General features: G+C 34.2%; 2 protein-coding genes across 10 annotated transcripts in view; one reads left to right on the top strand and one right to left on the bottom strand.

The window, feature by feature from the left end:
• The window catches only part of LOC132951090 (WD repeat-containing protein 76-like), a 128769-nt gene that overhangs the window by 113298 nt on the left and 1571 nt on the right, over window positions 1-13900 (bottom strand). The window lies entirely within an intron of this gene.
• LOC132950548 (uncharacterized) lies at window positions 2399-3124 on the top strand. Its single transcript, XM_061022061.1, has one exon. The coding sequence runs from the start codon at window positions 2712-2714 to the stop codon at window positions 2982-2984; it is 273 nt and encodes a 90-aa protein (XP_060878044.1). The 5' UTR covers window positions 2399-2711; the 3' UTR covers window positions 2985-3124.

The following is a 13900-nucleotide window of genomic DNA, read 5'->3' as shown; positions in this document are numbered from 1 at the left end:
ATATCTTAATATTGCTTAAACAATTATAAAATATATTATACTGATATCAATTCAATAATAATAACATGTGTTAATACTTAGTACACAGCGGCGTATCAATGGGGGGAGGGGGTAGGGGGTTGTAACAAAATTTTCATTAATTTATCATTTTCAGATAAAATTTGTCAACAATTAATTTTCAACTCCCCTTCACACTAAAAAAAAAAAAAATTCTGTATACGCCACTGTTATTGGTACATTATATAATTATGACGTGTCGGTGTATTTGTGAGATATTCGTCGATAATACAGGAAATAAAATAATATCGTCGGTGTGTATTCGCATGTGCGTTGTACAAAATATAACATAGCTTATACGCGCATTGGAAATTTCGAGCTTTCGTATATTTATATAAAATATTATAACATAATATAATAATCGTTATAACTGTTATCACTATTATCCGTAGATACAATAGGTATATTACCTATCGTGCATAGCCCCGGATAACGCCCCGTTTTGCGAGACAATAAAACCCGTAGCATTCATATATTACACGCCTATATAACCCCGTGCGATACACCCTATACCCGGTCTGTAGGAAATTGTGGATTTAACGAAAAGCCCAAAACGGCGGAAACGAGATATTCAAATTTATACAAATATTCTGCCCGGAGCCGTATGGGCCGTATAGGTATATAATATATATATATACATTTACCGCCATAATATTATATAGCTACCTATACTGCAGTGTTGTTTTAATTATAATGATTACGACCGACAATCGAGTCAGTAGGTCTCCAACTGTATAAATTAATAACATAATATTATTACATCGCTGATAAACAGTAAACACGTACCTACGCCCTATGTATCATAATGTTATGTTGCTATACGTGGAAAATCAGGCGAGTGAACTATAATTCGAATAAAAATATACAATCAAAATATAATTTTTTGTTTTTTTTATCAAACATTTTTTAATATAGGCAGGACATATTCATAGGTTATTAATATAATTTATAACTGTAATGCATACAAATATGTAATAATAATTTTTTATGTCCACGACTTCTAACGGTATATACCAGTTACTTTAGTCATTACCTATAGTCACCGGACGCGCTCTTTTGCAATTTTTTGCTGTAGTCTTAACTTACGTAATACATGAAAACGATGGTGAAGTCAGAATTCAGAATATTATGACGATTGGTTTTTGTTTTGAAGCTAAATCAATCAATTGTTTAAAGTTAGATGATCCGTGCAGATTCGGTTAAGTCATATAATTTCAACAATTATTATTGCTTAATTTACTAGACAATAAAAATTGTTTTAACTAAAAAAAAAGTTTTTTTGTCTTTTTTTCACCGTGCGTTTGTTAGACTTAGGACTATTATAATTTTTAACGTTCAGAAGACTCGCGTTTTTTTGGAAATGTATTATTTTAATATTCACTAGTTTTTCTAAGTTTTCTGGGGCTCTGTAAAAAAGCACGTTTTTCCCGAAATTTTTCAAAATCAAGATCCCTATTTTATAATAAATAATAGTATAATTTTTAATAAATGAAAACTTAATTATTAATTATATAATTTGTAAACCTATATTATATTTGTGACGATAATTTGATACATTTTAATGAACATTCGTACAATATAGTCAATAATACATTATATTATTTATACCACGTCGGTATTTCAAATGAAATGAAATAGCATTCCAGTCACATTTGGGTTGTTCAGAGAAAAGTAATTTTCGTATTATTTTAAGTACATACTTTCATAATATTTTTCGCAAAGAAATCTGAATTCGTATCGTGGTAGTTTTTTTTTATGATGACCTATATTTTTAATTTTGCGTGAGCTGAAGCGGGATATTTTTATTTCGACGTATAAATTATGATATGAATACATTAAATTAATCATTAAATGTATACTTTGTAATCATCTTCGAAAGTTCAGACGAGCGGTGTTGGACAGAGTATAATATTTTGCGAGGTATTTCCCTCTTGCCTTCCCCTTTGACCGTTTTCATTAAACTCTTCCTGCTCTCGTCTCCCTATGCTTACCGTCATCGCGGTCGCGCTCAACTGATAATAATTTGACTAATTAATTAATCAATATAATATTGGGTATGCAATAATGTGCTGACGTAACTTATGCAGTCGGCCGTCGTCCGTTTGCACAACAATCAAAGATCACACGCCGCAACGAGGCAACGGAGAAAATAACAAATTGTATATATTTTACAAACTGTTTATGATAGTAACATAACATTAAGCGTTACACCCAAGTCGAATATACCTACATTGTATATTATTATAATCACGAGCAAAGCTCATCTACTGCAGCTCGGCGATCGATCACCGGCGGTAGTCGTCATAACAGGAAACGTTTTTATTTCGTGCAATCTGTAAGTAATCACATACACGTAAGTACTACCTACCTGTCGAGGTGGTATTATCATAAATCGCATCGCAACGAGTGATAGCCGGGAAGTCGAATCACCGTCGTCGTTTGCGAGTCGTGACCGTCGACTCCGTTAGTCGCTACTACTATATACCAGCAGCTGCAGGCTGTACGCGCATCGCGTCAGTAACCCAAATATACCAGTGTAATACCGCTGTACCGGCTAGGTGATAACCGTTGCCGCTGTATACTCACGACCGTGATATCATAATAACAATAATAATAATAATTTAATTTTCATATATTGTAGTCTATCGGCCGCCATGGATAAACGCGATTTGGCCGACGACGCGACGACGAACTCGTCGGACCGCAAACAACCGCTCAAGACCACCGTCAGCATGCCGATACTCGGGCAGAGGACTGCGGTGAATAACGACGAAAGCCGGCGGGAGAGACGTCCGCTGGCGGGCAAAATGGACGAGGCCTCTGCACTGCCCGACAGCGGAGACGACGACGATCTTCCAAGGCCTGCCCTGACCAAGTCGACGAGCTGCTACCACGTGCAGCCGTCGTCCAACAGCAAACCGTCCTGAGCCCACGACCAATGACCGGTGCAACTCGTCGACGTGATATCATAATAATAATATAAAATATATAGGCATACATTATTGCGATACGATGTATAAACAACGAGAGAAAATAATTATATAATAATATATATACCTGTAAGCAATATAGGTTCGACGAACCAAATCTGTCGAGTTTTTATTTATTTCCAAGTTCCAGTTTCCCGACGATATCCATCCAAGGACGGCCATCGCCGGGACGTACCTACTATACAACCCCACCCACTCCTCGTATTTCACAAGCATTTTTTCACGCAAATTATAGAGAATTTAATTTTCCGGGTTATCCGACGAAGTTTAAATTTCGGTAACGGTCTTACAAATTTATTCGCGTGCTAAATACATTTGCATGGAAAAATGTACGAAATTTGAAATGGGTGGGAGATGGGTACGAACCATTGTGTTCGTGGAGGGGTCTGTTTATACTTTTTTATACAACAGTAGGATACGAGTAGTAGTAGGTACCTGCGAGTCCGGCTTTCGTATAGGTATTATAGAGTAGAGCCCATCTATATATAATAATATTCGTACTATGCAGTCAATACCTATGGTTGTAACTATTGGTACGGGAGAGGGAGGATTTAGACCTACAAATACAATTTTCCTACCAAAACCAACAACTGCAGATATCGCTCGACCAATATAATGACAAAAAAAGAAAGGTGTACAATATGTGATTGACTTATTTATTCAAATGGTTTATAAACCATTATTAACGCACTATATAGGTATAATTATATTAGGTAATATGGTCTATGAAACCAAGTACAACCGTAAAAACGAATTATAAACTATATACCTACTGAGAGGTTAATTTTGAATTATTTCCGAACTGGTCGCCTTTTGCGCAATTATAGGATCGGAAATTTCATAGTATATATTATTATAATATAGTTAGGTGCTTGGCAAACACATTTTTATCTGCATCTGTTATTGTCAAACTTGACTTCGAGGTGGACAACACTAAACTATTTACAGACTACGGACTTTTAACCGATGATAGATTGCTTTAATAATTATTGGCCGATGTATTAAAATAATGATATTATACACTTGTCTCGTACCTACGTATCGAACATGCATCGCGTTTTAATGATACGAAGACTGGTCGACCTCTGTATAGCTGTAGCCCGCGATTCAATATATTATTATATTTTTATTAATTAACCCGCGGCAACTTAGGCCATTGGGTGGTTTTTAACTGTGGGGGAGGGAGGGTATACTGTGGATTTTAAACACGTGTGTTTGTTAGTTTAGCAGATATTTTAGTGGGCACCCGTAGGTATCTGCCATGCCCGGGTGGAGGATGGCGTCACTTCTCTCCGGACACCGTGACTTTCCCGAAGAAAAATGCCGCCCGCGGCCGAGGTTTTGAACCGGCGTCGCAACCGACGCCTTGGTCCACTCGGCCACTCCGTCCCCCATTATTATATCATATTCGGTTATTCACGACATTTCATATTTCACGTTTAATAGTTTAATAATATTAATTTTCATCAGTGCGACAACTTATTGGCAGTACGGCCAAGCTGTTCACGGTGGCACGAAGTGTACCGAAAAATATTATAATAAATAATAATATTTCATGTCCGTGTGATAGCGCAATGACAAGTAAGACGTCCCATTTTCCCGGCGCCACCAGCTCGTATAATGTATATAAGTACGATAACATATTATACCTATATAATACCGATAACATCATTTTGGCAGCGTGCAACGTAGCCAGACTGCCAGCGAGACGGTACCCATTTATTAGTTGCATATAATGACTGAGCAAGTATTATGATAATATATTATGCTATCGTCAAATTTAAATTGAATTACAAAACGTTTTTTTTTTTTTTTTAAATTATAATATTCTTCTTTTTTTGGCGACTTGTCCTAAATAAGGTTCGGAATAATATCGTGCACGGAAAAAATTATGTAGTTGATGTTACTATTATTATAGTTATTCCGACTATATTTTATAGTTATATATATAGGACAGCTATAATATTAGTTGATAATACTATATTATTAATATAGTTATCTTATTATAGCGATGATAACTATAATACAATAGTAGTGACAACATGTGACACAAGAGAAGGGTATACGTAGTACTCTGTATAACTTTCAGTTACTTTCAGTTACTTACATTACACGCAATACCCTATATATACATATTATTTTTGATTTATGGACACGAGCCCAAACTATATTGGATCACAAATTTCTATCACTTACGATTGTTTAACTCTTGTAATTTGCGCATGCGCAACAACTTCACTTTTTCTGTGTACCTACCTTGTTTTTGTGGACGGACGGTATAGTCTTGCAGTTTCCAATATTTTCTACACTCCTCATAATATAGTATAATTTCATTGATTTGTGTTATTATTTAAAAAAAAAAACAAATCGAATCACAAACAATGTTTTTCTCATTAAATCTTATTCACCTACATAATATTATTATCATTATTATAATATATTCTAGCACTCGCGATGAACGACAAATGTGTGAAATTTATAATATAATAAATTATATACTTTATTCTAGCGCATCAATATAATAATAATAATTTATGAATATGAATACCACACGCAGCGATAACGTTTATAATCATTAATATTATTTACTAGGTAGTAGGTACCTCTATCTATTACTATATAGACATGCAGCTAGTATTATTATTATATTATATTATTATGTGTATAATGTGTATTTTACAATCATAAGTAGTTATATTCCTCTTAATAATATTGATAAAATTATAATATTTATGTTGTAATCATAATATTATATTGGTACAGTGGTACACATTGATCTGCGGTTATCGGTGCGTAAGTTAAGTACCTACAGGTTGCAATATATTATTATATATATTATAGAATTTAATGCATTTTTTTTTTACCTAGGTACATTAATTAAATCAAATCAATTAATTATACAATTTAATCAATATTATTTAGTATAGCATTTATAGTAGTATTATTAGGTTTAACATTATTTGATGTAATGTCTTATAAGCTATACATATTATATAATAATGTGTAAACGCAATAAATGTTTCGCCACTATATTATTATAACCGACACCAGTGTAGATGTAGGCATACCAAATCCTGAATATTAATTGTATTACATTTATTTAAAAGATTCAATAACGGAATCTACGATGATATTTCAAAACGTTGTAGCAGTGACGAAGTCAGAATTATGCAATTGGGAAAGAGGGCTGATTAGGGGAGGCTTAACTAGGATCCCTGCAGATAAGCAGTGTTGGGAATCATCTAGATAAAATTATTTCTATAATTATCTTATCTAGATAAAAATAATTAAATCATCTAATTATGTCATATAGATGAATAATATAATAATAAGAATATTTTTAAATACTTAAATAGCCAATAATTTACGAGAACCGAGTAGTGATTCCAAATTCCAATACTATTAAAGTTAAAAAAATAAATGTTTACTGAAATATTGTCAGTTTATTTTGTTATTTTATTTTTATTCAAGTTGTATTCAAAATTTAAATTGTATATCATTTTAGTTGAGAAATGACATTAAGGATTTATTAATTAATAAATATTATCTAATTAGTAATTACTAATAAATTACATTATTTATAATATATAATTTTTAAAAAAAATTTCTATTTTTTTATCTAGATAAATGTATGTGATTTTTTCTTTATCTAGATAAAAAAAAATTATGTTATATTTTGTCTTATCTAGATAAATTTTGAATGAATTATCTGTTATCTTATCCAGATGATTTTTTGGTTATCTTTTACCAACACTGCAGATAAGTCTGGTTATATATATGCTAATGACGTGACTCGTGGGTCTATATACAATTTTACTGTCTTGCAGCAAATTTCATACAAATTTCTTACGGAATACGTTTACTAAACAAAATTATAATTTATAAACAACTTATAACACGGCGGTAGGATTTTAAAACTTTTCTTAAGTTTCGTGGGGACCCACTCAGTACCCCTTTCCTTGATACGCCACTGCTTTATATATATGGGTACAATACTATATTATATTGTGACGCCAGGAGGCTAAACAAAGCCAGCGGTATATAAATACAAAATTAAAATAGAATACTTACCTAATATAATATTGTACAAAATACAATCTATATGATAAAATATTTTATATTTTAATGTTTTTTTTTAAATATCATGTCGCAGCGACCGACGCGGATTAAAATATATCAGTGGACAACAGGAATAAGCAGGATACCTATGCATTTATTCAAAGTGTACCCCTATATACTTTTACAGTTATAGTACGCACTCGATAAGGGATACAAACAAAATATATTTAATATTATATACTTTTAAAATATATGAATATATTTCGTCAGTAGCTCTAAAGTAAAAAAAAAATGTTATACCTACTTATATTTATTAATATTGAATGTTCGTACACCAATCTTCCATCAAAGATATAACTACCTATATATAACCGCACAGAGGTACAGCACACGTGATATAGTTTTCATATTCCTCTCGTAAAAGCTCAAAAGTTTATCTGTTTTCACACGATTTGGAATAATGGCATAAAGGTAATGTACTAATGTATAATAAAATATATTAAGACATTATATAGGTTTCGACTTTCAATGCCATGACTGCAGTTAACGATATTATATAGAGCTCTACAAAATGTGTCCACCCCTGAGGCACGCAGATTTATATTTTATTCATTACTTTATAAGCCGAACGCTATTATATCGATGATTGAGCGCACACATATTTCAGACTTCAGTGCAATTTTTTTTACTATATTTAAAGATTTTATTTTATTGAACTCTGTTCATAAGAAGTTATAGAAAACTATTTTAAAATATATTTTGAAATTAAATTGTTTTGGTTTCAACATTCTCATAAAGTTTCAAATTCCTGAAAAGTTGAAAAGCGTGAGCTCAACACGTGTTTGCAAGTGCATTGATATCCGTCGATGTGTAAGTTTATCATATCAGCTTATTACCGTGTACACTGTACAATAATTATAATTTTCCACTCGCGTTATATCTCAAAAAACAAATAGCCGATCCTGGTCCACTTCTGCAGCATACCTACTAAGTTACGATGAAAATCAAAGTCGATTTCGCAGCGATTATCCGTCAAGGCGAAGCGGTTGGCGCGTGTAGGGCAGCAGGTTAGTATACGGACGAAAAAGCTGAAAAATATCATATATGTACGTCAGTCGTCACAATGACGACGATATCATAATAGTTTAACATAATAATAATAATAAAATGTAACACGTTAAGAGGACGCCAACACCTACCATGTGTGGTCTCGGTCTTATACAAGTGCGTAATATAGAAAATTGTACTCTCAGTAGAACACGTGTAGCTCCGTTAGTTTAAAAATTAGAGTGAATTGACCTATTATCAAATTTAGAAGTGAGAATATTACCTAAACAATCACTAAGACGTTTTATTATATTTTAATTTTAAAACGAGTTATGAGTATTTTAAAATTGTAAATTGTTTGTACATCTTACAATACTCATAACTCGCTTTAAAATTAAAATATAACAAAAAGTCCTATGTGATTGCCTAGATAATATTCTTGCTTCTAAATTTAATAATAGGTCAATTCACTCTAATTTTTAAACTAACGGAGCTACACGTGTTCTACTGAGCGTACAATTTGCCATATTACGCACTTGTAAAACCGAGATAGCATATTATGCGGGTGTGGCGTCCTCTTAAAACATTTTTTTTTGCTTTTTGGTGTATTTTTTGTCACATTAAATGCGGAAAAGAATATTATATCTTACACGTACCCGTATGTGTAATAATAATAATGACAATAATCATACTAAACCCACGCTCAGACGATCCGAGGACGTACGCGATGCAGACGGGACGTAAGTACGCGAGACGAGCATCGAACCGGTCGTTTGGAAAGTGAAATACGACCGACGATGGAGGGTTAGGCAGCAGCCAAACGTATACGACAACAACAATAATAATAATAATAATAATAATAATGCTACGACATGTGCCTATATAATAATAATATTATTATCATATAACAATGTACACCGCGCGCGCACGTAAGCTGCAGCAGTTGTGTACCCATATAACATTATACCCATCGCGTCTCTCCCCGGCTGTGCAGCGTGTAGGTATATATGGGTAGGTACATATTATATATGATGAGCTTTTAGTATTCCGTCGTCGTGAGTCCGATTCGGCGGGACCGGTAGTCGCCGGCCGTTTGTGCGTCTGCTGCAGCGTACGTAAACGCGTACTATAACATTGTGTTTATGTACCTATTATATTATTATACCTACCTATAATAATAATAATGATAATAATATGATATTTACGTGACCGCAATGGCAGAACCGGACCGGACCGGGCACGTACGCGAGCGCACATGGAAGCGTAACACCGCGACGTGCAGGGGGCAGATATAGCTAGGTATGGGTATGCGACAGTGTGTGTGTGTGTGTGGAGGCAGATAAGTAGCCAAGTTTATAGGTACTTACACGCAGACAGTGTGTGTGTGTGTGTGTGTGTGTGTGAAGATAGGTAGCCAGGTATATGTGATATACGAGACAAACTCGAATGTCATACGCGCGTATAATATTATATATATATATATTATATTTGGCGCATATACCTACCACGTCCTATCGCCGCGGTTATCAGCAGCTGCTATCACGTATAAACGTTTCGTCCTGTTGGACGTCGGCCAACAGGTGAGCATAAATAATATTATTATTATAATACACACATTTAAATTACTATTATAACAATACCACTGTTATTATATTATAATATTATTGTAGGTATACCTACCCATATATTATTATTGTATTGCACGCGCGCGCATCATAAAATTATACGAATATAATATAATAATAATAAATATCCCTCACCCCACCGACACGTCGCCGAACCACAGATCCCGAAGTCGACGTGTCCTCCGCACACACTGAGGCCCTCGCTGCATACATTATAATATGATAATATTACGTTATTATATAATAGTGTTATATATGTATACTTGCGCGTCGGGACCAGATACGAGACGATTGCTCGCGACCGTTTAACGTAACGATTTTCGTGAAATTTATCGCCGCATCCAGTAAAACTATATAGGTACATGTGCGTAGGTTTAATATATACCTACAACAATACATAAGTATAAAAAAAATGTGTATAATATATACGCTCCCTCCAATATAGGGAAAAGTGCTACGAAATGTATCCGAATTTAAATTTATGACATACATAGGTACCTAAATAATATCGCAGATGAGTAGGCCCGCGAGATGTCAAAAATATAATATGAGCTAGATGAGGTTATACTTGTTTCGTACTTCCATAGGTACGCAATAAATCGTACACGATACACAACAGTAATATATCTAAAGACGATTGACTTATTTCCCTGTAATATGCATTCAAAAAGATCATCATCAATAAAAAAACATAATGGGTAATAAAAATATAGTGCCCGCTCTTGCCTTACGACCCTCAAAGAGGTAATTCCTAGCTGGGAATCATCTTTTTAATACCATACATAAACCAAATCAGGAAGTTCTGGGAAGGTCCGATTGTTTCCTGATAGGTCAAGATCCAAACAGGAACATAATACGAACATCCTGGGACGGTCGGTGGCCATTAGGGTACATTAGTTAAAATACAGTTATTTTATACTAATCGATGCCACTTTAGCTGTTTGCACCTAATTGATAGACGAGCGCAGACTATAATAATATGGTCGCAGAATATGCGGCTGATAAAATATGTGTGCTTACCAAAAATATGAACTTCTCTAAATAAATGGTCATGCCTCGCATGCCTTAAAAATATTTATGAAAACCATTTGTATAATATTATCAATGCTTATTTTATTACCTAACGGAAATAATAGGTTTTTCGAAATTTTTTTTTAATGTTTCAAAATAATTGAAAATGATTTATAATTTCATAATTCTTGTTGCATAATAAATTAAGTGCCGTAAAACAAAAATCGTACCATTCGTATCTATCATTGTATTATTTTTTCTTTCAAAAAAGTATTATTTTGGCTCTTTTTTTAATATATTATGGTCTCTAAAAAAAGTATCTGCCCAGCCTCACAGGGTAAGCGAGCGTAGAACATGCTGCTTACCACGTTCGCACGCCTATGGATCACGGATACCTATATTTTATTGGCTCCTAGTTTCGATAATAATATATGGCCATTCGTCGGTTGGCCGTGCAAACGATTCGGCTAATCGACACAAATAATATATATATATATACCGATTATAGGTACCTATGGAAGAAAAAAATATCGAAGAAAAAATGTGACGGATATACTATTGATATAATATATAAGCGTAAAACTCGCCGTGGTAATAGCTAGTACATAATATACATATACGCCTCTATAAAATACGTGAGGGCGGTGTGGGCCGTTGGTGGGTGAAACTTTAAAAATAAAAACTTGCCAAAGGAAAAACGAGAGGCGCGTTTGCCCGACAGCGATTTCTCGGTACAATCCCCACGCCCACTCCGGCTGCACGCATTTCCAAAGCACTGATAATGCAATCAACGCGGTGTGCACGCACAATGAACGACTGATTATTATTATATATAATAGTCATTATTGTAATCGTAAAAAGCGATGAAAAGTTTAAAAAAATGAAAAAAATAAATAAATGTTTGGAAGTAGCGATAATAGTATACTGCAGTCGCATAGTAGTCGCCCCCTCGCACCCGCAGAGAAAACCCGGTCGAGGTTTTCAATAGATCACTGATTTCCACAAGGGCCGCACTCAACCGTCGACAGTCGTCACTGATCACTTATTAGAGTTTTTCGCGACCGCTCTATACATACCGCGTGTCCGCAAAAACAGGGTACACCCTATAGCTTGTTTATACCTACTTATATATTGCTCAGTGCTCTATACATACTTTTTTTAAAATCTGTTTGCGGGACACGACGAGGCTAAGCCGCTATAAATTATTCCTGTAACTCACAATTTTTTAACTCTTTTATTTTGCGCAACAACTTAACTTTTTCTGTGCACCCTGTTTGTGTGGTAATACATGGTAGGTACGATATTAAAGCGGCACGACCGTGGTTAAACTGCAACTATATTTATTATAAATAATTGTGATTATTATGCACGCGAGCGGTAAAAAAATACCCAACGTAGTCCGATCGATCAAACGCCGCAAGCTATCATCAGATGTGGCATTGGTTGTATTATTGTTTATTATTATAGGAATATTGTTATAGAATCAGTGGCCATATTATTATAATATACATCCATGTAGCCCCAGGAATTTCAAAGTTATGAGAGACAGGATGCACTAACAACCGTAATGGACGCAATAGAATATGTATTATATTTACTACATTTGTCAATATATATGTCTACTAATATTTTTGTTTTATATTCTAAAATTATATTAAAAACTTATTTATATACCTACGTTGGAGATTTAAAATACAATATAATATATTTTACCATTTTCGTTGTATAGCGTATGTACATGTAATAAATAAACAAGGTCTAAAGGGGGTAGGGAGTCATACTAAACCTATAAAACCCCTGCGCCAGCTGCCTGTTTGCCTACTATGTGACATATTATTATGTATATAGTATATTATTGTAAAGTAGTCGGGGCATCGGGGGAACCTTTTTAGGTACGACATTAGTTATCCGCGGAAGGATTTACACGCGTATGTAGGTTCCTACACGAGACTTAGCAGGTAAAAATAAAATATATCTCTACACACCATATCACCCCTAAAATGGAAGTTTTCCGCAGCGCCGGGGGCTTATGCACTTGTACCTACAAGAGGATTTTATCGATTAAAAAACACGTTTGATTAGGTCAGTTATCAATAATTTTTAATATATTTGAAATAGTAGGTACTTTAGTACTTTACTGTAAAATATGTATAATATTACGGTGTATCGGAAGATGACTGATAATAATTGAATATTTGAGTTTACTTGTCTTGTGTAAATTTAATATATATATATAAATATATAATAATTTGGACGGAGTCAAAAGTGTCAAGTGTGCAGCATAATAATATTAAGTGTTGGTTAATTTTGTAGAGAAGTATACTTACCACCAACTGGTAGCCTATATTTAAAGTAAAATCTTTAAGTAGAATGTAACCCCAAGCGTGCCCGCAGGATAAAATCCCACCGGGCAAGATAAAAATTAAAATAATATAATCTAATATTAGTTATAGTGGTATTGATATTAAAGTACATTCAGTTAAAAATATCCAGGAGAGGGGTCAATGACTCTTTTGCCTCCCTCCCTGTGGCCGCCTTTGAATGTAACGAACGTTACGATGTAATAACTAAGTATGATTTCTATCAATAGGTACTGTATTATATATTATATTATATACCTATAAAGATGTATGAGTACGTTGCTACTTGCTATAATATAATGTAGTTACTGTGTGGGAGGGCACGGTTGGTCTAAACACGTGTATGTATGTGGCAAGGATTTGTCACTAAAACCCGGACACAGACCGGTGCTGCACTCAGAACACGTTTGTGACTGAATCGAAACATCGCGCCATACCACGCCACAATAAAGGTACCTGTAATGTCTAAACGGCGACTTAGTAGTAACTAATATGATATATTTTTACCATTTTTATTTACCCGTAATAAACAAACACGATTTACCAACTCTGACCCTATATCTATCCCCCCTCCCCAAGTTACTGCAAACCATCTATATATGCATAGGTATACATGTATAAAAGCTTTCAATTAATACTGAAGTATTTATACCTAAGTGCGTTGCAATACAATGTCATGAAGTGGAGGACCCAAAACTATATACATATACTATAGGCTTGGGGGGGGGGGGGGGTCCCTTCCACGGATCCG

This window comes from Metopolophium dirhodum, chromosome 8, assembly GCF_019925205.1.
Source record: "Metopolophium dirhodum isolate CAU chromosome 8, ASM1992520v1, whole genome shotgun sequence".
Taxonomy (NCBI): Eukaryota; Metazoa; Arthropoda; class Insecta; order Hemiptera; family Aphididae; genus Metopolophium; species Metopolophium dirhodum.
This window is presented reverse-complemented; position numbering and strand designations above follow the sequence as displayed.